The sequence below is a fragment of the Apostichopus japonicus genome, chromosome 3 (genome assembly GCF_037975245.1).
Source record: "Apostichopus japonicus isolate 1M-3 chromosome 3, ASM3797524v1, whole genome shotgun sequence".
In the NCBI taxonomy this organism is placed as follows: Eukaryota; Metazoa; Echinodermata; class Holothuroidea; order Aspidochirotida; family Stichopodidae; genus Apostichopus; species Apostichopus japonicus.
In genome coordinates, this window is record NC_092563.1 from 2081232 (window position 1) to 2105258 (window position 24027).

Genomic DNA, 24027 nt, shown 5'->3' on the forward strand with positions numbered 1-24027 from the left:
GTTTAATATTTCCTTTTAATGAAGTTTTTCCTTCTATAGTGCGCCGCAGAATATAGTTTTTATAGACAGATTTCTCACAAAAATACTCCACTATCACCGTCATCAGAATGTCTTGATAAGAAGAATGTGTTTTTGGGGGGAGGGGGTGGGAGAGGGTCTGCCTTCTACTTAAGTTCCATTTCTTACGGAGCATTGATTAAAATATCATAACTAAAATCCTGACTTCCATCAATTACGGACTAAAATGGTTAAGTGTGTGTATATCCTGACTGAGTCATCAATGTGGGTGATGACACCATATGTTTGAATATTGCTTAGCGGGATATCATCACTACAGTCCACAATACATGTTGTAGTGAACAGCATTATACGCTGTTTTATTTAACAATTCACAACTAAACATTTTGTTTACCAAACCGGATTTTCGTTGAATTTCAAAGTGCATGTCGGGATATACATGTGGTGCGTAAATCGTCAGTTAGTAAAACGAGACAATTTAGATCAACTCTAGATTTTCGAAGGGTTGGATTTGATGAGCGGAAACAGAATTAAAAATACAAAATGAGAAAAACAACAAACTAGAATGTAGGTTTCTTACAAAAACAACTACTGTATCATTGCGGTTCACAAGATTACAATTACCTTTTGAAAATAGTAAGATTTCATTCTTTGATTTCACGAGCATCTATGCAAATATTTCAAACATTAAATTAATTACAAAATATTGAAGACAAGAAAAAATAAGAAAAAAAACCCAATACTAACTAACATTTAGAGAAGAAAAAAACCACCCCCCACCCAAATAAAAACAATTAAAAACAAAGAATCCACTCAAAAAGTACCACAAAACACAAAATATAACTAAATTCTACACAAGAGAGAAATGCATGACAAAGATTTCAAAATGACAAAGGTCAAATAATCACAGGATATTGCATAGAGGGAAATAAGTATATCCAGTCAGTTCAATAGTGGAGTTGATAAGAGTGGTGGGGGGGGGGGGGCGGGGGGCTTTACAGCAATGGATCTGAGCATATAAGTGATTTCACATTTGAGTCCTGGACAGGACAAAGTATAAGATTAGCTTCCTTATCTTGAGCGAGTCCTTTTTACCTCATCTGACGTGTGTTGAATATCCGCATTTTAATAAATTGTTTACATACTTAGCATTATTATTTTTTCATTCTGAGATGAAAGCAGAAGGAATCTATGCAATGAGGATTTTGGTGCTTGTGTGTGTTTGTGTGAGGATTCTGGTGTTTGTATGTGTATTCATCTCTGTGTACTTGTTTTGTATTCTGACCGGGGACTTGAACAAAAGGAATTCCAAGAATCACCACGTCCTCAGAAGAATCTTATTGTGAAGGGTTATTATTAAGGTTAGGCTACGTGGATTTGAACAATGGAAAAGACAATGTGGTCCTCGGTCTGAATGTAAAACATACCTGTGTATGTGTATAAGTGCAAACTTGGCTTGTAAACACTATAACTTAGATACTTGGTATGTGGGTCCACATAAGTAAATACAAGAACCCTATTGTTTTTGTTGCTGTATTTTTTGGGGGTGGGGGGCTTTTCCTTTTGTGAAGTTTAAAGGTGACTTTGTTAACAGGGTAACTCCCCAATAGCAAAGCTCTCATGAACTTCATACTTATAATGTGGATCCACAATAGTCAGTACAAGATTCCTATTGTTTCTGTAGAGACAAAACGTCACTTTCGGTCAGCTGAGTAAAACTATTGAAAACAATCCAAATGGGATAAGATAAAACTTTGTAGGATGATAAGTAGAACCACCTTAAATGCATTCCAAAAGTCTGTCAGCTTGTGTAGTGGTCATTTGAGGTCAACATAAGTCAAAGTCTGAAGACCTTTTAAACACGATAACCGTCCAAGTTAAAAGTGTGGATGAACTTGATTGGTACGTCCATGTAAGTACAAGAAAATGTTACAAAATTGAGAATTTGGAGAACACAATGTAAAAGTTGAACACTCTCATATAACATTTGGCAAGAAATCACTAAAGCCTTTTGGCATTCTGGTTCAATATCAGCATCAAATGACGAGTTTTGATGATCTTAAAACACTGCAACCATCTGAGTTGAATAAGGTTTGTTCATATCTCTATACAACTTATTTTAATTATAGAAATTTTAAACTTAACTTAAAGAGAAGTTATTCCCCATCACAACCCATCTCTGAAATATATATGAGTATACCCTGAGGATGGGGTTCGTTAATTTTTACTAACATACTAAATTTTAAAACACAGCACACACCATTTTTCCCCCCTACCTTTTCTTTCTTGAACTTTGAATCCTTCATGTAGGTGGCAGATGTTAGACGATAAAGTTTGCTTCTATTTTAAATGAATTCCAACAAAGTTTCTCACAGTCAAAAAATGTCAACATTAAAATATGATACAATTTCAAAGAGCTACGGAAAATTAGTATCAAAACAAATCTAGCACCAATGGAAAACGAAAATCACTCCTAAAAAGACACGCACTGCAAATTAGTTCATATCAATATTTAGCATAAAACTACAGAAAATGAATAGACGTCAATATTTAGCATAAATGACGTCAGGAAAACAAAAAAAAGATGAAAAATAATAACCGGGGCCACTAAATTCTTTACACCTGGAAAGGTTAAAACATATCTAAAGGAATTTCTCCACAACAAAGTTGGCTCAAATACCTGAAAATTTTTACTCACAGGTGCACATTACATGTATACATTCTATAGCCTCTTTAACAATGTTTATCGCAATTTTTTCTTGTGGTATTAACAGATATGGAGATTCTTCCCTTCAGATATGATATTCCTATTTTATTAATTTAAATTGAATTTTTACTTTCTGAATACAACATGTTGTTATTTGTTAATAATTAAATAATTGCCCATTTGATCTGAAAATAACCAAAACGTAAAGTCATCGTCCTCCCTGTTCGACACACTTAACGAGTCAGGGAATTGATCTGGCTTGACAGCTTCATATTCAAAAAAACACAAACTCTTATCAAGGATTGTGACTCACTTTCCTCAGAAATATAAGCCGATGCAATTCCTGATCGCTTTAAATCTGATAAAAGGAAACCCTTCCTAAAGATCAAGACTCTTGTTGCTAAGCAATAACAAGCGAAGGGAAGGACAGTATAGTGATCCATTACGATCTCACCATGCCGCAAAATCTAAGTAAACTTTTTCTTTTTGGGAAACAGTGTCAACTGATCTTTTAGCAATCACTCAAAACCCAGAATCGCCTTGCACAAGATTGATCTTTAAATCATTTTAATAAAAGTTGAGCTGATTTTTCCTGGCTTGGTGCTGCCCTCAACCAACCACAAACTTTTACCCAATGAAATTGGCTTTGTTTGAAATCTAACAGTATGTGCCCTTCCTTTGATTGAATCAGCTACCATCAAGCCACAAAATCACTCTATATTGTAAATTACAGTTTCTTTCTTGTTTTTGAGTTTGAATTGATCCCTTGCTAAACATTTGCGATATCATAACACCATTAAAATCTAACTGATTTCATAACACCGCGACACCTAGTGATTTTGATTGGGATATCCATATCAATCACACATAACCACAAGTTTGTCTTTCAAACAAATCTTAGCTCAATTTGGAAAGCAAGTTGAACTGATTCTATATAACCTGTTCTGAAATCCTAACTACAAAAACTACAAACCCTAAAGCGATGTAGATTTAGAGACACTGTAACCTGATTTGTACCAAACACAGGTTGATCTAAAACGTCTTTTAATTAATTTGGTCTTGGTTAAGTTCAACCGATTCCTCCCTGCATGTTCCTGTTCAAACCACACAAACACTCTCTCAGTAGAGTGATGTAAATCACAGAGATTTGTGACCATATTCTTTTGCTCCTCATACCAAGGGGTGAGACCAAATTTCACTGACTGTCAGACATTAAAAAATAAATGTCTTCACCTTCATTTTCTCCATACCTACAGGCGATCAAAATACACAACTTTTGAAATAAGTAAAATCCCATTCAATTTCCATTACTTCAACATGTGCTGTTCAAAATTGCTCTCATACTTAGCATGAAGTCACACATCTCTATATAAACTATATTCATTGCACCTTACCGTTACACAACATCACTGAAATTGCATAGTCATCCAAAAAGTATCAAAAAGACGATGAAAAAACAACAACAAAAAATAGAAATATATATACAAATGTCTATATAGGAAGGGGAGGAAAAACATTTCAGTTCAGAAGATGAAAACATGTTATTACTTTGAAAACTTTCCCCAAGCAATGGATGGTGACAGTTTCGAAATCGAGAGGTTTGGTCAATTTCTTTTCTAAAGTTGATCCTCTTTATGGTACAGTAAATTCACAGAAAGAGGAAGGCAAAATATTGGCATGATGACTTTTTATACCAAGATCATTCTTCGGTGTTATCACCGTCTCTCTCTACCGTTATATCGATTGTCTCTGTCATGGCGAGATGAAAGAAGACGCAGCCAACCCATCCTCCTCATTCTCCCTCCTCCGAGCTGTAGGCTTTGTACGGTAGAGGATAGATGAAATCCTCCGGGTCCTGCAGCTGACTTTTAAGATTCTTGTTCCTCTCGTCTTTATGTTTGTTGTACTGCTCCAAGACGGCGTTCATCTTCTCGACGTCCGTTTTTGGTGAATACTGGGGATAACACTCTTTGATCTTTTGTTTCATCTGTAGTGAGAGATGAATTATTGCTGTATCATTAATTCACATCATAGGATGCAATGGTTACAATGGGAGTCTATAAGTGTCCATTATTTTGTTGATATAGCTGCTTTTTTAATATACTATATAATAATAATCATAATAATAATTATAATACTAATCAGCAATAATTTTTACCACGCTTAAGTGACCACAAATGTGGGAGAACCTGCAAGGGCTTATGGATGACAACTTACACGTCAGGTGGCTTCCAATTCAACATTTTAACTCAAATTTGGAATCTTTTCAATTTTAGCAAGTCATTTCAGATGGGGAAAACCGTACACTGCTCTTGGACGAAAAACCCACCTTACCCATGACCCGGCCAGATATCGAACCCGGAACCTCCCGATTGCTAAGCCTCATTGCCTTCAAATGCCACGGCCTTTATCCACTCGGCCACAGCACCGGTATCATGATGACATGGGTGTTCATTGTCAATAGTTTCATTACTGTTGCTAAAACATTTTGTTTCTAGCTTTCACAGCTTTATGAAATAGTCAGAAGTACTTACACAATTTCTTAAGTCAGTGTGTCCCAAAATTGTGACAGTTTTTGATGTCTCCTTCACAATTTGAATCAGTGTGTAAAAGTAAGTAGGCCTGATGTTTTGATCCTAGCAGGATCTTCTTCAGAGGCTGAAGCCTCTGAAGAAGACCCTGCTAGGATCGTTACGTCTGACCCACTTATTTTAACACATTCTCTTACACAGGCTCTTTAAAGGATAAGCAGTTTGCTAACAGTTTATCTTTTATTTTGATTTACAATTTGATTTTCAGGTAGATATTTTATTAGTAGTTATAGTGCCTTTTAAGTTAAAGGCATATGCCAGTGGCAAAGGACAAATGTGAGATAAACGTTAAAGAGAAAAATGTTAGTTGAAAACCCCTTCTCAATATCTTGTCCCTATCTCAATGTTAATGGAATGTAACCAATCTTGACAGGCATACTTAACAATTTCTTCTTCTTCTTTCTTGGTTTTTTTACTTTTATCGTAGAGATGCGACAGATGCACAACAAAAACTGTCTGAGACAGAAGTAATTTTGTGGAACAATGAACATAAGCCATGGGAATATCCCAATAACAACAATGAGTGTTATTCACTAAAATGTTCACCTCATTCAGAGTGGTATGTTCGTATTCCTGTAACTGTTTCTGGAAGCCGTAGTTTGGCATGGCGACCGATCGGATGTGACGCACCACCCGAAGACAGTCGTACCAGTTCAGGTCGGAGATTGTCATCATATATGCGACGGTCACCGTAGTACTACGAGATATGCCCGCTAGACTGGTGGAATATAAAAGAATTGTATTCACGCATCGAGGGCGCTGAAATGGGTGGTGAAGGCAGGATATGTCCCACAAATGATTGAAACGATTAAAATGTTATTTGAGCTGCCATCCATTTTTTTTTTCAAACTTTCTGGCTCTGCTGAGCATCATTGGGCATGCATAGCAACTTTTGTTGACCAGTTTACATAGCATTTTGCAATAGGATAGTGGTTAAATTTTCAGCTATGAATAAATTTGTTCATTCTATTAATTTGTTAAAAAAAATTTTCACTACTACTATTTGTATCTATTGACCATGACATGGTTTAATATACAACAGAAAAAAGTTACCAGTGTATCAGGACATTTCCACCATTTCGTCGGCATTTATGAATAAAGGTGACGCACTGTTCAAAATACTGAATGCTGTAAAAGGAGAGAAAATGTTTCCATTCAATCCCTTAAACTCTTGAAGAAAAAAGTTGTTTACAGTCAACAAAACAAACAATGTTCAGTCGAGTAATCACAAAGTATCGCTTACTTTCAAAACTGAATACCACATTGCCCCAATTTGATAAAAAAAAAAAAATTTACATAATTGTCAAGATATTTTAAACACATGACAACTTGAGATCAGAACTGGAAATATATGATAAACATGAAGATTATCACTCAAACACCTTTCACATAGGTTCTTGATCCCTTCAAAGGAGGCATTTCAATTCACAGAGAAGCAGCATGCAGAAACATCCCTAAAGACTTGCAACTGAGATTCAATGTAACCATGGGTTTGGCAGATTCTTTGTTAACGAAAAAGATGCACTAATAGATCGTCTCCCTAATACAAAGTGGAGGCATTTTTAGAACTTCCAGTGAGGATGTTGTACATGAGGGCTGTCTAATGTGTAACAGAAAAAATGTGATGACTGTCTTTACTTCCTGTAAGTTATAACTCACTTTAAGAGTGTTTAGAAATTTCAAACAGTATTTCTCAAAAGTTTGCTTTTAATAGTAGCAGTGTACATCTACACCTATGTTTGCATGTCTACAGATGTAGTACGTACGTCTATGAATGTACCTGTACGAATGTACGCCTACGAATATATATGTTTACGATGTCTATGTTACGTCTAGGAATGTATGTATATAAATGGTTGTCTAGGAACGTACTGCTACGAATGTAGGTCTAAAAATGTACGTCTATGAATGTTTGTCTACGAACGTACGTCTACAAATGTATGTCTACAAGTGTACGTTTGAAATGTAAGTCTATGAATGTACTTAGAAACATGATTAATCTCATATCAAACCTTATCATGACTGAGATAATTGTTTCCGACAAGAACGTTGAATACAAATTGACCAAAATGACACACGTATTGCAAAGCTCAGTTACCAACCTTGCACCAACACCAGTTGAATGAACTCAGAGAATTCCAATCATACAAAAAGATGGCTTGCGTTAACTTACTGCATACAATACTAGAGTTTTCCAACACAGTTATTATTTTATCTTATTCTCATTTTGTCTTATTCTCTTTTTTAGAACCAATTTAGTGATTTTACTTTACCTCTTTGAACTTACTGTTTGTTGCCAGTCCTGCTTTCTCTACCTCTCATTTTGAGAAGTGTATATTCCTCCTAGTTTATCAGTGAAATCTCTGTTGATCTATTCCAGTGTAGTACTAGATGGCATAATGTCTTTACTGTACTCTTTATAGGGCATGCTTGTTATGACACTCATTTGGCTGATGAAGGTTGTTAACAAAAACAGCTACAAACTTCCAAACAAATGGTGCCTCTTGTCATCTGTCACATCAATTGTCATCTCCATTCACCCCACCCCCCTCCCGACCCCATCCAAGCTACCAAACAGTCAGGTTAAAGACCAACTATGGAGACTTTTCGATGAACATAAAATCCCACCATTTTTCATGTATGTAATCCTTAACTGACTCCAATTACATTGCTGTAATTAACTTTACCAATTTCGGACGTTAAATAAGTGAAAAATGGGACGAAAAGTCTGCTTCTATTTCAGACATTCCTGAAACATTCCTAAGACATCAGGTGACCATGTGACGTCAACGTTTGTATACCTCACTCACAACTATACTTTTAGTGTGTAAAGTCGTATGCTTGAGCTGCCAAAAACATCAACGATATTACTCCTTTTTCCTCAAAATGTCACAATTCTGTGTTGTTGGAGGTTGCAGTTATACCTCATCCAACAAAAGCATCAGCTTTTTTAGATTTCCGAGTAAAAGAACCGACGTAAAACGCCGCAGACTTTGGATCAATTTTTTGAGATCCACGCGGAAAGATTTTTCAGCACCCGGAGTATCTCATGCCCATGAGTCCACATGCATGACCCTGCTTCTGTGTATGCTGCATATGTCTCATTCTGTGAAAATTATATACTGTCGATAGCTGTGTCGGACCATGGTCGGACATAGCTAATGTGAAATTGACCGTAAACACGCCCTGGACGTCCTTACATGTAACATTATATCACGCAATTGACAGTAATATATTTACTGTAAGAGATGACCGTATATACCGTGCCAAGGGTATAGCATTGTTAGTACATGTACGGTAGTTAGTTACAACTCTCGCCGGCGTTGGCTCACAGCATGTGTAAATAGCCATGTTAGGATTTATCTATTTCATTTGTTGTATTCCAGTATCGTGAGTTCCTGATACATGTGTAATATTGTCCGTTCTGTTTATTCCGACATCTGCATGGTCCAAGGAGTTAAATAAAAACGGTAGTATGTAGCGATCGGACGTTTTATTTCGTTAGTGACTGTCTTGTGATTGTGGGATGTTAGTACTGGGCAAGGCCTGTTTCAACTAGACCTAACTCTATGGAATTACACAGACTCACGGTAGTTTTTCGCCCAGGATTGAACAAGAAACGTGGATTAGGATATTCACTGCTAAATTTGTTTATTGACAGGATACTTTTTCTGTGTTTGTATACTTTTGGATATTAAAACGAGTAAGTACTATGTAAGTATATTGTACCGTACGGACCTATTGACGCTATACGCTATGTAAAAGATGCCTCCATTTGAGTGGAAATTTTGCTAATAAAATAAGCAATTTAACTAAAATTTCTGCTTATAATTGTCTTAAAACTTGTTGTTAACCTTCTTGTGTTCTTGTTTTAAGCTAACAGCTTTTCAAACTCTCGAAATTGGAAGTCAAAAACAGTACAATTGTTCGCTATCTGTGTACAAACAGTGCCTATATCAGCGTTTGATTTTCGCGGTATACAAACTTTGACGTCACACGGTGACCAGAGGCTCCTTTGGGTCAATCTCTGTTTTCAGACATTCCAGAGGTTCATGTCACGTGACTACCCAAAATGTCCATTTTCGTGGTCGTTTTTGATGGGTTATAGTAGGTTTTCGAAGATTATTTTTTACACATGTTGATTATGGGTATGTAAACTCCTAAATTAATGGAAAATCTCAACAACAAAAATTGCCTCCATATTTGGTCTTTAAGTCTATAATTTGGACCCAAGTTTGAGCTAAACAACACTACCATTAACTGGAATAGTAATACAGTACCTTAATCAAAACAATTTTTAATATAATACATTTACAAAAAAACTTACATGTTTTCATTGTGTTTATCTGAGGCTGTGATGCACAAGTATTCTTTTCCCTGTGAAAATATAAAAATTGCAGAATATGAGACCACAGAGAGCTAGCAAATTTCAACATTCTTGTTATTAACAAATATATGAAAGAGTTGCAATATCGATCTGTGACAAGAGAAGTTTCTATTGACATTTCCACTGCCAAAGTAACATTGCTAAGGTGTCAAATGAAAATCCCTAAAATGGGGAAGTATTACAATTAGCAGATGATGAATTTTGACAGGTGATCATCTTTAGTGCTCACGTCAGGTGTAGAAGGTTTTAAATTCAATGAGTTATTGACGTGGTAAAATACTCCCGAATATTTTTATTGTCATAAATAGTTTTGTTTATAGAGAGTGCTGTTCATCTTTGAATTTGTGTAGAAATTTGCCCATTTTGCTTGTGATCCCAGATGAATTATTCCCTCTATTAGTGCACAAGATGTGTAGTTTTTTTTAGGTGTCGAGGGGAGGGGGGGGGATACCTCAATATTGAGCCCTGAGTGTCCCATACTCATTAGTTACCAGAGACAATGAAAGGAGACCCTATAACCCTGGCCATAATTTAATGCCAAAGAGATGCTTCTGATGACACAGCTCCCCTTACCAGCTAGGAATAACTTCATCATTAATCTTTGAGAGCCACGATCGTGTAAAAATCGTCTTGTTCAAGTTTGTCATATTGTGATTGTGCGTTGTCATAGTCCACTACGAGGTTAAATCTTGGTTATCATTAGACATTTTTCAATAAAAACTATTCTGCACAACTGCCGCTGCTGAAAACAACGTCAGTAATGTTAAAAACTTGAATAACTTAGCAGCAACATCGCAACAGCAACATTTGTCAAAGAAAATATGTTCATTAATAACAAAAAAACAAAACAAAACAAACATGTAGTGTCGAGTCATGTTTGCAAGTTGCTCAAGTCTATAATCTTGAATACTTAGAAATGTCAACAGTTTATATCTAAAAATATAAATAAACGTTTTTCTTAACAGTTTTGGAAAGTTGTCTAACAAAACAGTTTCTATTACATACAGTAGGTTAATGGTGGTAACTGTGTTTGTTTCTCCTTTAACTTGAAGTAGCTTTATGAGGTACAAAAACTGTTAAATGTATTTATCCAGGGGCAAGGGGACAATGCATTGTTAAAATTCAAATTGTAAAAGCAAATATTTTTTTCAATATATTTCTTTGCAAGACAAACTTTATAAAGAGGTGATGATTAGTCGCTTTGATAACGTCAAGTAAAAATAATAGTCCATCACATCTCAATTATAATTTTTTTTGGTTTATCAGTACAGTCTGTATCAAGTACATTTACATGTTCAAAGAAGGGGCGGGCTTTCAAGTCCACCATCTGAATGATTGCCAACACTTGAAGCTCACACCAACAGGATTTCATACAAATTTACCTACAGAAGGCACCATTTTGCCAACTCAGGGTAACTAATTAACAGAGTCATAAGTCAGACATTTAAGGGGACTGCAGCATTACTGCAGCAAAGCTCCAAAGGGCATAAGTCTTTTTGCTAAACAGGTTCAAACAATAGACACTGCCGATCTGCAGAGACAATCTCTCTTGCTTCAGCCATGCTGCAGGGATTTTGCAGTGACTTTTTTAGAAACGTTTTTAGAAACGTTTCGTTTTTAGAAAGCTGGGGTAACAAGGCACCGCCCTCGCTTATAAGCAGTTTTGACAAAGCTGATTTCTCACCTCTATTATAGGTTTGGCATTGTCATGAATGGCCAGGACATGGGTTATTTTATTCTTTTCCATTTGGTCTTTATCCTTGCAATCTGTTGGGAAAGATGCACATGAAAAGTAAAGTTTAAATAAGTGTAAAACAACATTTTATAAAACAACAGTCCTCACGGAATTTATCACCGTCAATGTATTTGAGAAGTGAACTTAAAGGTAATACAAGACATTTTCCCATTTTAAGGAATATATATGTAGTATAAAAGAAGGGAATGGCAGAACTAGGTAATGAATCTAGGTCCTCCTTGCCTCCCCCCCTTGTCTCTCCTCCCCATCTCCAGCACAATAGAAATAGGCAAAGTTTTCACAATTAGTTATTTCCAACATACCTCTGAAACTTCCCAAGAAAATTCCAGGTAGGATCTGCAATTAAGAAAAAAGGACATTTTTACTCAACTTTAAGAGACAGATCAGTTTAGGACCAAAATTTCCACAAGTACTATTAAACTGATATTATCCTTTAAATGTACTTTTCCTAGAGGTTGACACCCTTTAAATTATTCTCAAACAATGAGAAGTGTAAAATTAGACAGAGAAATGCTTAAGTGACATAAAATGCTGTGAGTTGCATTCAAATTGCTTGATGAAGTTTGAGCATGAGTGACCATTATTTGACTTTCTAGCATATTTGGCAGCACAAAACTGATGACATTTTGAGGTACATCAGCCAAAAACATTTTCATTATGCTGTTTGTATCAAATATTATTTTATTCTGTGGATAAATGGTTTGCACTACAAAAAACACAAATACTTTTCAAATTATTTTGCAGTGATGATGCCACTAACTCTACTGTTGCCAGATGTTTTCATAATGTTCAACAAGAGCTTTTTGTGTATACCTTTGGGGTTTAATATGCCATCAGGATATACTGTTTACCTACTCAGTAGTATAAAAATTTACAGTTTTTTTTTCTACAAACAGTCAATTCTGACCATCCAAAATATATATCTGTTCATATTTGTTTCATATCTTTTACATGGCTCCACAATTCACCTTCTGATTTAAGAATATAATGTAAGAGATTTAAAGGTCTGCTGTACAGACCCCAACTATATCATGCTATCATGAGATCACATAATCGACCTGCCTTGGTCGTAAAATGACCTATTTTTACCTATTAGTCTGCAACGCCTGCCACATATTTTTTTTTTGCATGAGGGTCTTTGTGTAAACGCTGTATGATTAACTAAACTGTAGAAATGAACATTTTTCCACACAGTGTGTACACAAAGAGCCTAATGGTGTTAAGAAGCTATGCAGGCTAATTGTACAGCCTGAGGTAGATTAACGACTGTGGCAGGTCGATTATGTAATCACAAAACTTTACTAGCGTGCTATAATTGGATCCAATAAAGCAGATCTTTAACTTAGTACCTCACTCATCCCTTGCCCCATTTTCTTTGTCTTAACAGCAAACTTCTGATAAGTGAAGAGATTCCGATGAAAAGATGGCTGCAACATGTAATTGGTTTCAGAAAGTCAAACTATTTGATATAAAAAAGATAATTTTATGTAAATCCTATGATAGACATTGACATCAACATTACATATAATGCAGTCATGGTAATGGGGCACTTATTACTAAATGAATGAGTTCAACCATCCTGTTGTGAGTGAAAGAATGATTGTTTCCAATTTACCCCTCATTGTAGGGAGAAACTTTCATCCTTTTAAACTTGCAACTGGACAAATATGAAATCCCATGTTCAAAGCAACATGTTCTGACTCTAAAATGCCTGATTTTTATTCTTCTTCTTCTTAAAGGGTCCTTGATGGAGACTTTAGCACTATAGTCTCTCCTGAAGCTTTTGTACTACACTTAGTGTTACTGTTATTGGTGTTAAGCCTAAACACTCGTACTGTACTCTAAGTCTACGTTACATTATGCTACAATATGGAAAGTGGCACATAGCCTACTGTACATTAGGCTGAGACTATGCTAGTTTTAGTAACTAATCTGGGTCATTCAGAAACTGACTGAAACAACATAAATTCCCTTTAACCATTACTAAGTGTCTCGTTCTTTCGTGGTGTGACGTGTGTGCGCAAATCCATGCAGCGTTACTACAGTTCGCGGCTGGTAGCCTAATGCACAACAGGGACTATGTAATGTAGTGAATGAATGTCGTGCAACTGATACCAATGCAAATTTCAGACGACATTCCAAGAATAATTTAACTAGTCTCTCCACGCTGTTCGTGAACAATACTTTACATAACCTCAGGATTATTTTCAGCAGGTACGACTCTCTTGGAACTGACCTTTCCACATGAACCAACAAAGGTTCTTTTTGTAAACGAACGTCGTCCTTAAGTTGTGTCCCACATTTCGTAGGTTGCCAAGTGCGATTTACTCACCTTGGTAGGTCAGCATTCGGGGACATTCTGACAGTACTAGCTTTACTACGATATAGTGTACAGCTGCATGCTCAGTACATTGTGAGTTTTACTGGAAACGCTGGTCAAAGTGCAACTGATACTGATATCCATTGGAATGAAAACAGAAGGTGCGGGTAGTGCACGATGTTCATTGTATATGTTTGGAATCGCTCCACTCCTCAACCTACATGATCATTCAGTGCAGGTACATTTCACATTGTTATTGCCCGACACAATCTATGCAACTACAGTAACTGCTTTCAAAAGGTATATTAAAGTGTATTGTGTAACTAATTCACGTGCTACAAATATTATCAGCCTCATTACAACGATGGCTCGGGCCATAGTGTTGGGGAGCAATTAACGAGTGCCCTTTGGCGTTTACTTACTTTTTGTCTCAAATCGATGGTAGTGTTAAAACCAGCAAGCTCTCGGGACTCTCGGGAATAGTTCCCGGATACTGAGCCCTCTGACGAGATTGCGGTCGTCGAACATGCTACGGCCCTGGAACGGTGCCTCGTAAGGACCGGACGGGCACTAGGACAGATACAACCGGTCCCAGTGCCCCCGATATGTAAGGGGCTCCAAATATCCCTAACCGAAGTCCCAGATCTGGGCCAGTTATAAGAAAATCCATATCTGGAATATCAACCTGGGGCAGATTTGCTCCAGATCTGGAATTTATATCCAGTTATATGGCCAGATAAAACTTTATCTGTATATCTGGAATAATTGTATATCAAGTATATCGCTTTATTATATGGCCATATAAAGGCTTTGTATGGCCAGATTAAACCAGATCTGGGATTTCTGTGAGGGAAGACGTCAGAAGGGAAAGGAGGACGAAGTACATATCCATAGAGTTAATTTAAACATTGTAATTGTTGTTTTGATTTTCATCAGCTTCAAGCTGATGAAAATCAAAACAATGCAGGGCGGGGCGGAAGATGATTCAATCCGTCGGGGCACAAACTTTGAAGGGCAGTGCCAGAGACATGACTTTGGTTTGAAGGAGAACTAAAAAATCACCTCAAAAAGCCCCGACAATATGGAACCTCTGTCTCCCACAAATGTCATCATTTGAATGTTTTTGCAACAAAACGGCACTTTGTAGATACTACTTTTGTTTTAAATATTTTACTAACAAAATTGAGTACACTTTCCAATTACATTTTTTTTTCAATTCCGGCACTAGAAGGACATTTTCTGAATAACAAAAGGACATATTGTGCATAAGAAATTATAAAAATATACGTGTTTTCAACAGAAAAGGGCATTCCATTTGATGTGATAGGTCACTTTTGGAGTTTTCATATAAAGTGTGGGAAGGTGAACTCCCCCGCCCGGCTCCTATAAGTCCCTGCTCTGCATACATTATCAAATATACAGGGTGTCAAAGGAAACAGCAATGCACTCCACTGCACATATAGGCTAAACTGCTTGCACATGAATATGCATACTACAGACCGGGATTTCGTAAGTGAACGACGTCTGCCTCAGTGGCCCGTTGGGACCCAACTTTATCTGACCCAGGAAAGCCGCCCACTCCCCTATGCACACAAAAAGAAATATACGGTCCTGACCCCATTCGATGGGCAATTATATGAATTCAGATATTTCGGTCCATCCGAACTTAATGTTTCTCTTCTTCTGCATCACATGACAGTGTACATTGCGTATGCTCATGGCAGTAAATGTCATTCGTAATAGTGGGTGCCAAGAAACATTATATTGGGCGCGAAGCTATATGTATGCATATGCAACAAATTTTCTGAATAATGCAAGAGTTCATTCACAGCTGGTAAAGGGTGACAATTTTTGTCTTTCTTTTTCAATTGTTATAGAATGTGCGAATAGTGGAAAAAACTGGGTGATAGATGCATGAGTAATTAACAATGCCTCAATGGCAAAAACTTTTCGAATACGACGGTCTATATGTGGTACACTTACAGGCGCGTAGCCAAGGGGCGAAGGGGGAGACCGCCCAGCCCCCCCCCCTTTCCCCCTTGAGCATATTGTTTTGTACGTTTTTATGATATCGCTAGTAATTTCAAATAGAAAATGCTTAGATGCAACTTGCAAGGCCTGGGAAATGCCATTTCCAGCGATCTGGGAGGCATTTTCGGCCAAAATTTTCGTGTACGCTTCGCGCCAACTCGTGGAGGCGCTACGCTTAGATAGTTTCCAGTGCCGAATCCGTACGGCTCTGATAATTTGCCTACAGGTTCGCTCCTCCCTTGGCAAATCCCTCGCTACGCGCATGTACACTTACAACAAAAATACAATATCACTAAGAGTACAATGCAACCATCAGGCTGTGAAACTATTTCAGAAAGGTCCCCCAAGAAAACAAAACAATTTAACTGATCTACTCCCACTCAGTTCCCAGTCTGTATAATAGCTGCCATAAACATTCTGCCAAGCGTCACATATATGCATATGCTGGATTTGCAATATCAGAAAACCGCAACTGGAAGCTATACTACGGTCAACGAACAAAAAGAAGACAACTGACACGTGACATGCAAATTTACACTGTATCGTTGAGTTTGTTTAAAAAAAAAAACAGACGATGCAAATATATACAGTAACAGGACGTGTTGTCGACTTCCGCGATAAGTATATCAACTACTGGGATATTTATCAGGCTGATATGTCTAGTTCGAAAGAGAAGTATATAGATGCAGTGTTATCATTTGACACTAAGTTTGTTGGCACGTTTCAGTCGTTCACATGAGTTTTGTCCGATACATTTCAAATGATCCCTTGGATGTTCGAAACTGATTATGTTGAATCTAACATACCTGAAACTTTATATCTCTTCATTGTATGTATCAGTGTTCGCGTTTTGTATTTTCGCTGTTTTGAAAACGGATTTCAGAGGCCAACAGCGATTCAGAACATCGGAAACTCGTTACCAAGAAACTCGTTACGGTCGTTTTAAAGACAGCCTGTTCTTAGCCGGCGTATCAGAGAATGTCACTGAAAAAACGGTACTGGTTCACAAGGGTTCAACTGCCATTCCGGCGGTGAAAACTCCCGAGTATAATTCTTCTCTGCTAATGACCAGTGACACCGAGAAGTATTTAGATACTAATAGTTACAGACCTTGTCAAAGTGGGATAAAAGATTGTCGGAAGAGACTACCACAAGCGATAGTCATCGGTGCGAAGAAATGTGGAACCGGTACATTGCGGTATTTTCTTCGAGTACATCCTCAAGTAGCATTTAGTAAACATGTAGAAATACATTACTTTGACGTACCTTGGAAATATAAGAATGGCATCAATTGGTATCGAAACCAGATGAGTCCATCCTGGCCGGATCAAATAACGTTAGAGAAAACACCGCGATATTTCGTTTGCGGTAGAGCACCAACCGCGATACACGACGATATATCACCAAAGACTAAGATTATTATTCTGATCCGTGATCCCGTCAAACGCGCCGTTTCAGACTATTTAGCTGTAAAACATATGGAAGGGATAACCAAGATAACTTTTGAGAATATAACCGTTAAATCGTCACACCTGACACCGCCTTACACCGATCCCATTTACTATATTCGGTCATCCTTCGAAGAATCTGTGCTGGATTCCAATGGCAGTATAAACATTTGGAATGGTTTGATAAATATCGGACTTTATGCGAACCATATAAGAAGGTGGCTGCAAGTATTTCCAAAGGAACAGATTCTTGTGCTTGATTCTGATGAATTTGTTCAGAATCCTTTAAAAACGCTTACATTAGTTGAACAGTTTCTTAAGTTGACTCCATTTTTCCGTAAGAAGCATTTTTATTTAAGCCCCAAGAAAGGGTTTTATTGCCTAAGAATGTCTGGGAAGGTTTCTTGTCAAGGATCTTCAAAGGGAAGGAAACATCCAACGGTCGATCAATCGGTGATAGAAAAATTAAAGGAATTCTATAAGCCTTTTAATAAAGAGTTGGTTGAACTTTTAAACCAGAATTTCAGTTGGGTGGTTTAATTTTCAAATAGTTACAAGCGCAGACATCATTGTTAATATTTTGATATGTCATGAACAACCACCTCCTTCCCTCCTCCCCACAGCTATAGAGATACGTATAACCCACCCACCCCACCCACATTCACACACACACACACATATATATATATATATATATATATTATATATAAATGAATATATATAAATGAATATATATAAATGAATATATATATATGAATATATATATATATGTGTGTGTATACTTGTATTCGTATTCAATTGTGTATGTATGCATATGTGTATATATATGTATTGTGGGTGGTGGGGTGGGTGGGCCCCGTATTGGGTTGGTGTGTGGTTGGATATAAGTGTTACTGTTTTCTTGTATTGTTCTCTCTATATACTTATGGGAGCGCTCTACTAGACAACCCCTCTGGATTTTTTTGGAGTGCTTCCTTTCACAATTTTCCCTGTTATTGATATGTTTTGTCACATAGTTAACCTCTCTGTACTTATGTTGTGAAGAAACAAATAAATGAAATGAAATGAAAGGGTAAATAAAAATGACAATATTTTCCCCTTTTGATAGTGTTTATTCTTATTCTCATTACATAGTCAGCGCACCATTCTTCTCGAATAGTGACAAACTTCACCTTTGGAGAGAGTCAATGATACAGGTCAACTTGCTTGATTGCCAGACAGCAAGATCGACAGCGAGTTGACTGAGGTGGACTGTTGTGTATAGCTTATTGTACGACATGTCATTAAACACAAGTTATATAACAGAAGGCGAATATAAGACAGACTCTTGCGAATAAGTGTCAGCTCTGAATATAGAAGGCTATATGTACGTCTCACCTTACTATACTACTCTCTTAGTTTAATTTATTGTGTTTCCTTTTTAATTAATTTCCCCCAACCTGAAGGAACTGCACGTAGGCCTATACTCTGTGCAGCTAGAGCATGCAATGGTTATATACACCACCACCTATATACAACTGACGGATTAAAGCCGTACCCAAGACAATTTTTTTGGCAACTGTTAAACGTATGTCGAAAGGTTTGGTATTTCTGTCCGAAGATTTCAGCTGGTTCATTGTACAGTTCAACTCAAGGGAGGTGTTTTTTACATAGGCTACACCCCCTGTAAACTCTATATGTTTGACAGTATAGACGATTGATGTTCAAACAAAACCTTGGACACCGTTTTTCTATAAATGTCCATGAGTTATTCTTTTGCTGTTTATAGGTTTTGGGCAGTTCACAGTTCCAGAGCGAAATAACTATAATTAAATTGCTTATTCCGGTACACTTGCTCGAGAGCCTAAACCATGTGTAACACGATCACGAAGGAAGTTAATCTGGAAAAGAATGGACAGTGTATTCCAAAAGTATGTAGCCATGCAATATGATCAATTTTACACTAGAACAGTCCCACTGATCGTTACCGCCATTTTCTTCAGTTTTCATCAGTGCATGGTCTTTTACAGTGTTCCCCTGCTAATACAACGAAGTGTTCAGAACTATTGTGTTATAATAGTGTAAGCTAGATATGTACCTAGTGAGGCGTGACCATGACCGTTACTAAATTATACACAATATTCTTGATATGGGTAAACGGAGCTGCGGTGTGTGTGCCAACTATCATGTCAGCATAGGCTAGTGCCTGTATTGTTGCTTTCATTAAATGAGTTTATCTGCGTTTAGTGACTTGCGAAGCTGCAAGGTTCGCAACTTGATAAAAAGCCTGTTACACATTCACTTGTCGAAATGATCTGTACTGCCCAGCTGTGACGTCACGCGTTTCAACAGTGTTCTTCGGCTAATCATTGTTATTAATATTAGCATATTAACATTTTCTGTCTTGTGTTCTATATGTCGTATATCCACAGGAATTTGGATATGAAGTGACAGGCCACGTGTTAACTGTACAGCTATAGCCTACCACCATCAATGTGCTCAACTATATATTCAATGATGACATAATGTAAGCATACATATTTTATGTATTAGATACAGTTGCAAAGTCTATGACAATCTTATGGCAAATTAATAAGATTAAATTCCAGAGTGATAAAACTCAAAATTTCAACTCGGAACGTAACATCCTTGAAGTGATAGAATGTTATTTTACCAGTTTCACGAACGCTCGTGTGCGGCGTACCAGCTTTAGCCCGCATTTGTGGATCAGTGAACCAGAAATTCTGAGGACAATTTTAAGCCACCGTTTGCTGGTTTATCACTGGATCACTGGTTTCAATTGACTTCATTCATTTCTTTTTTTTTTCTATCAAAATGGTGGCTAGAATACGCCTTGTCGCCGTCTTTTGTACATTTGATGTCTTAGTCTTTGTGCTTTGTATATTAGCTTTTCGGACTGTTACTCACGGTAGGAATAACAAGCCATCCTTTGTTTCAGGAGCTAACCTTCAGCACAGCATTTACGATATTTCGCTCTCTAACGACACCGGCAATCATTTCGTGACTGAAAATAAAACGATTCTTTCTTTCCATGCATCGGTTTACGGTAACGATTCGTCTACTTCGATGAAGACTTTTATTAACAGGACGGATTACAGACCCTGTAGTTGGAAAATCACAGAATGTCGAAGAAAGCTACCCCAGGCGATAGTCATCGGTGTGAAAAAATGTGGAACCGGTACATTACGGTATTTCCTTAAATTTCACCCTCAAGTCGCCTTTACTGCAGAGGAAGAAATGCATTACTTTAACATACCATCGAGGCATGCAAAGGGTATTCAATGGTATCGACGGCGCATGAGCCTTTCATGGCCTAATCAACTGACTATCGAAAAGACACCGCGGTATTTCGTGAGCAGTGTCGCACCGACGGGGATACGCGATGAAATTTCGCCGAAGACTAAGATTATCGTGCTTCTTCGTGACCCCGTGAAGCGATCTATCTCTGATTATTTAGCGGTGAGAAAAACCGAAGGGTTAACACTACAGAATCCGGTTAACTCGTCAAACCAATTACCGCCTTACACCGATCCCATTTACGATATCAAATCTTCCTTCGAAAATTCCGTTTTGGACCTAAATGGTGATATCAAAAGTTGGAACGGCTTGATAAATATCGGACTTTATTCAAACCATCTTAGGCGGTGGTTAGATGTGTTTCCAAGGCAACAGATTCTTGTCCTTGATTCGGATACCTTGACACATGACCCTTTAAAGGCTTTCAGGCTGATTGAACAGTTTCTTGACTTATCGCCATTCTTTCGTCCGGAGCATTTTTATTTTAGCAAAAGGAAAGGATTTTACTGCCTTAAAATGTCAGGGAAGGTTTCTTGTCAAGGATCATCTAAGGGCAGAACTCACCCAACGGTAGACCAATCGGTGATAGATAAATTAAAAGCATTTTATGAACCTTATGATAAAGATCTTGTGGAATTACTTGGTCGAAATTTTAGTTGGATTTCGTAAACGGTATAACATTTTGTTGAACGAAGAGTGACATTTGAGATGATTAAAAATTTCCTATTATTGGATATGCTACGCAATATTTGATAATACTTTAATCTTTTTTTCTGATCTTTACGCTTATTCTATGGAATATTTCCTAAGCAAAATCCATCATATTGAGGCATGTACTTAAGTCCATTAAGCGACATGTGACTACGGTGGTTCCAAAGGGACAGGCAATTTGTAAACTTACTGTGTTAATATAGCACGACAAATTTGTATATTTTTGTCGAGTTGACCAGTACTAGCGTTATACATCTTGACAAAACTTGCCAGATTGACGAGTTGTTGCGTTGAACTAAACTTGGTAACACGTTAGCAGTATATTTTTTGACATGTTGTCTAATTGTTACCTATAACGCAGCAACTTGACAATTTTACTCCAAAATACGTCGACCAATATCGTATTTTTGGACGTATATAGTTGATTTATGTTAAACTTGCAGTATATTATCTTTCCAGTTTATATCACAAACTAACCTGCTACAAGTATATGAGCATATATCCAAAGGCGTAGGAACGGGGGGGGGGGGGCTGGGGGCGCCAGCCCCCAGTGAAAAATGTGGAGAGGCGGAAGTATCATTCCGCCCTCCCCCCCCCACTTCGCAAGTCAGAAAACCCCTTTTTTATTTCCAAATGAGAAAAAAAATCTCATTTGGAGCACCAAATTGCATCTAAGGCCAGGTGAAAATACAAAATTAAGTTTACAAAATGGATTGGGTGTTGAAGTGTGCTATATTGCACCAAATTGCATCTGAGGCCACCCGGAAATGCAAACAATTTCAAAGGGGAGGGGGACACCCCCTCCCCTTAGACCCATCCCCCAGGCCGGCCATCAGTCTTCAGCCCCCCCCCCCACTCAAAAGTACCTTCCTACGCCACTGCATATATCTAATGTTTTCATTCAAATATTCCATATTAATTTCTGAACAGTCACTGTATATTGCATGTCGCGTTGGCGTGTAAAAGGAATTTTGTAAGTGACAGGCAATGTAATAATAATATTAAAGGGGAAAATTGCTCCACACTAAAAAAACCCATCCGGGCTCAATATCTTGTCCCTGTAGGCTAACTCGAGATACGCTTGGCTGAATGGAATATAATTTAACAGTTTAACTCCTCCAATAATCTAGCAAGTGGATCGCATAAGTAGCTGCTCAGCAGCTTGGTGTAGATGTTCTTCAAAAGCTTTACTTAGGCTATTATAATCTTGCTTGTTGATTTATCATTGAGACCTGATCATTTGGAATATTTCTTAACCTAACAATTTTCCCTGCATGTATTTAATATTTCATCAACATGCATTTCCGATGTTGTCGAAATGTAATATTCCTCTGCAATGGATTAATGATTGTAAAGGATATTATCCAAAACACAAAGACAGGCTTAGCTCAATTGCACTGACGAAATAACTCATTTCATTCTGTTGTTGACAAATGCATCATCACGAAATATCACCAAATTTGAAGGGAAATAAATCATATCTTCGTGTGATACCAAAGGTTTTGAGGACCATGGTTTTGACTTAAAAATTCACAAATTTATTTAATTCTGCTCAGCTGCAATCATATATGTTATCAGATGAAATCTAACACTATACTGACCAGCGTTTTCGTCAATTCATATGGCATACTTTAAGTCAATGTGATGTTACGTTAGGCAAGCATACCAACTTACGGTATAGCTCTCTTACACACTTACAAACTGTTGCGGGGAGGCAGCCTAGTATGGTTTTAACTCTGTTAATGCCAAATGAAGTTAGTCTATGCGGATGCATTTACGCTTTATCTAAACTGTGGTCGGATACATACATGCCCCAGATGAACTTTTAGTGTAAGGGGACACGAGAATTTCAGCCCCGCCACCCTCTAGAAGTATACCAATGGTTAATAATATTTCAACTTCGTGGATAAAACAATATTTTGATCAGGGATTTAGGGAACACGTACAGACGCATCTGTTAATACTCTACAAGAAAACATTGGACCACTCACGCAAACTGGTATCATAGCAACTTTGTCAGCCCTACCTGCAGTAACGATACGCCCCAGTCATCCGAATCTCTCGTTTCTGTATGGTGACTCATATAGAAGTCTTTGTAAATTGGAAACGCCCCACAAATAATTCGAACCGGTATACGCCATGGGCTGCTTGATAATATTGTGACTTTAAAACAGTCACCAGTGAATTAAATTGTATCGTAGGTCTACTCAAGGCGTATGGTTGTTCCTTTGGAGGACTGTCCACACGGGCATTTGGGAAATGCCCGGTGGGCCGGTGGGCTGGGGAGCCTGCTAAAAATTACAGCCCATTTTCACAGTAGTTAATAGAATACAGACGGGCTGTGTAGAAATATCTTTTTAACTGTTCTCGATCTCTGCTGCTACAAGGTGCTCGTCAAGTTGAACCCTAGCTTTCACCGATGCTTACAAGAGCATTGGGCTTGCCTATAAGCTACTGGTAATGCTACCTGTGTCACAAGTGGCATGTGAAAGTTTTTTATCTGCCTTGGAGAGAATCAAAAACCGTTTGAGGAGAATAATGACACAGAACATCTTGAGGCGTTCATGTTGATGTCTGTGGAAAAAGGATCTTGGCCAAACTTGACACTAAAAATACCATTGATGGTGTGGCTGCCAGAAGCAGCGAACTACGTAGGCTCCTACTCTCGTAGACATGACATGTGCTCGTGTTATTGAACATATACGTTAAAGTGGATTTTATTTAGGGTTTTTTCCATTTTTTGCAAGCATGTTGTCACAAA

The 24027-nt window shown here is 37.6% G+C and overlaps 3 protein-coding genes across 6 annotated transcripts; 2 read left to right on the forward strand and 1 right to left on the reverse strand.

Moving 5' to 3' along the window:
- Positions 1-586: 586 nt before the first annotated feature.
- On the reverse strand, positions 587-14036 carry LOC139959667 (dual specificity protein phosphatase 22-like). Of its 4 annotated transcripts, none has more exons than XM_071957472.1 (8): positions 13792-14036; positions 12809-12918; positions 11762-11795; positions 11388-11470; positions 9644-9693; positions 6370-6444; positions 5863-6034; positions 587-4712 (listed from the first exon to the last, which is right to left on the reverse strand). In XM_071957472.1, the coding sequence occupies exons 2-8, from the start codon at positions 12893-12895 to the stop codon at positions 4518-4520; spliced, it is 696 nt and encodes a 231-aa protein (XP_071813573.1). In that variant the 5' UTR covers positions 12896-12918; positions 13792-14036; the 3' UTR covers positions 587-4517. The 4 variants fall into 4 exon arrangements, with proteins under 4 accessions (XP_071813573.1, XP_071813589.1, XP_071813581.1 ...); XM_071957488.1 differs by having other exon boundaries at positions 12809-12886; positions 13792-14034; XM_071957480.1 differs by having other exon boundaries at positions 12809-12886; positions 13696-14034.
- Positions 14037-16314: 2278 nt separating this feature from the next.
- Positions 16315-18349, forward strand: LOC139959719 (heparan sulfate glucosamine 3-O-sulfotransferase 1-like). The gene has a single exon (XM_071957538.1). The coding sequence runs from the start codon at positions 16599-16601 to the stop codon at positions 17796-17798; it is 1200 nt and encodes a 399-aa protein (XP_071813639.1). The 5' UTR covers positions 16315-16598; the 3' UTR covers positions 17799-18349.
- A 984-nt stretch (positions 18350-19333) lies between these two features.
- LOC139959724 (heparan sulfate glucosamine 3-O-sulfotransferase 1-like) lies at positions 19334-22764 on the forward strand. Its single transcript, XM_071957547.1, has one exon. The coding sequence runs from the start codon at positions 20073-20075 to the stop codon at positions 21222-21224; it is 1152 nt and encodes a 383-aa protein (XP_071813648.1). The 5' UTR covers positions 19334-20072; the 3' UTR covers positions 21225-22764.
- Positions 22765-24027: the final 1263 nt, after the last annotated feature.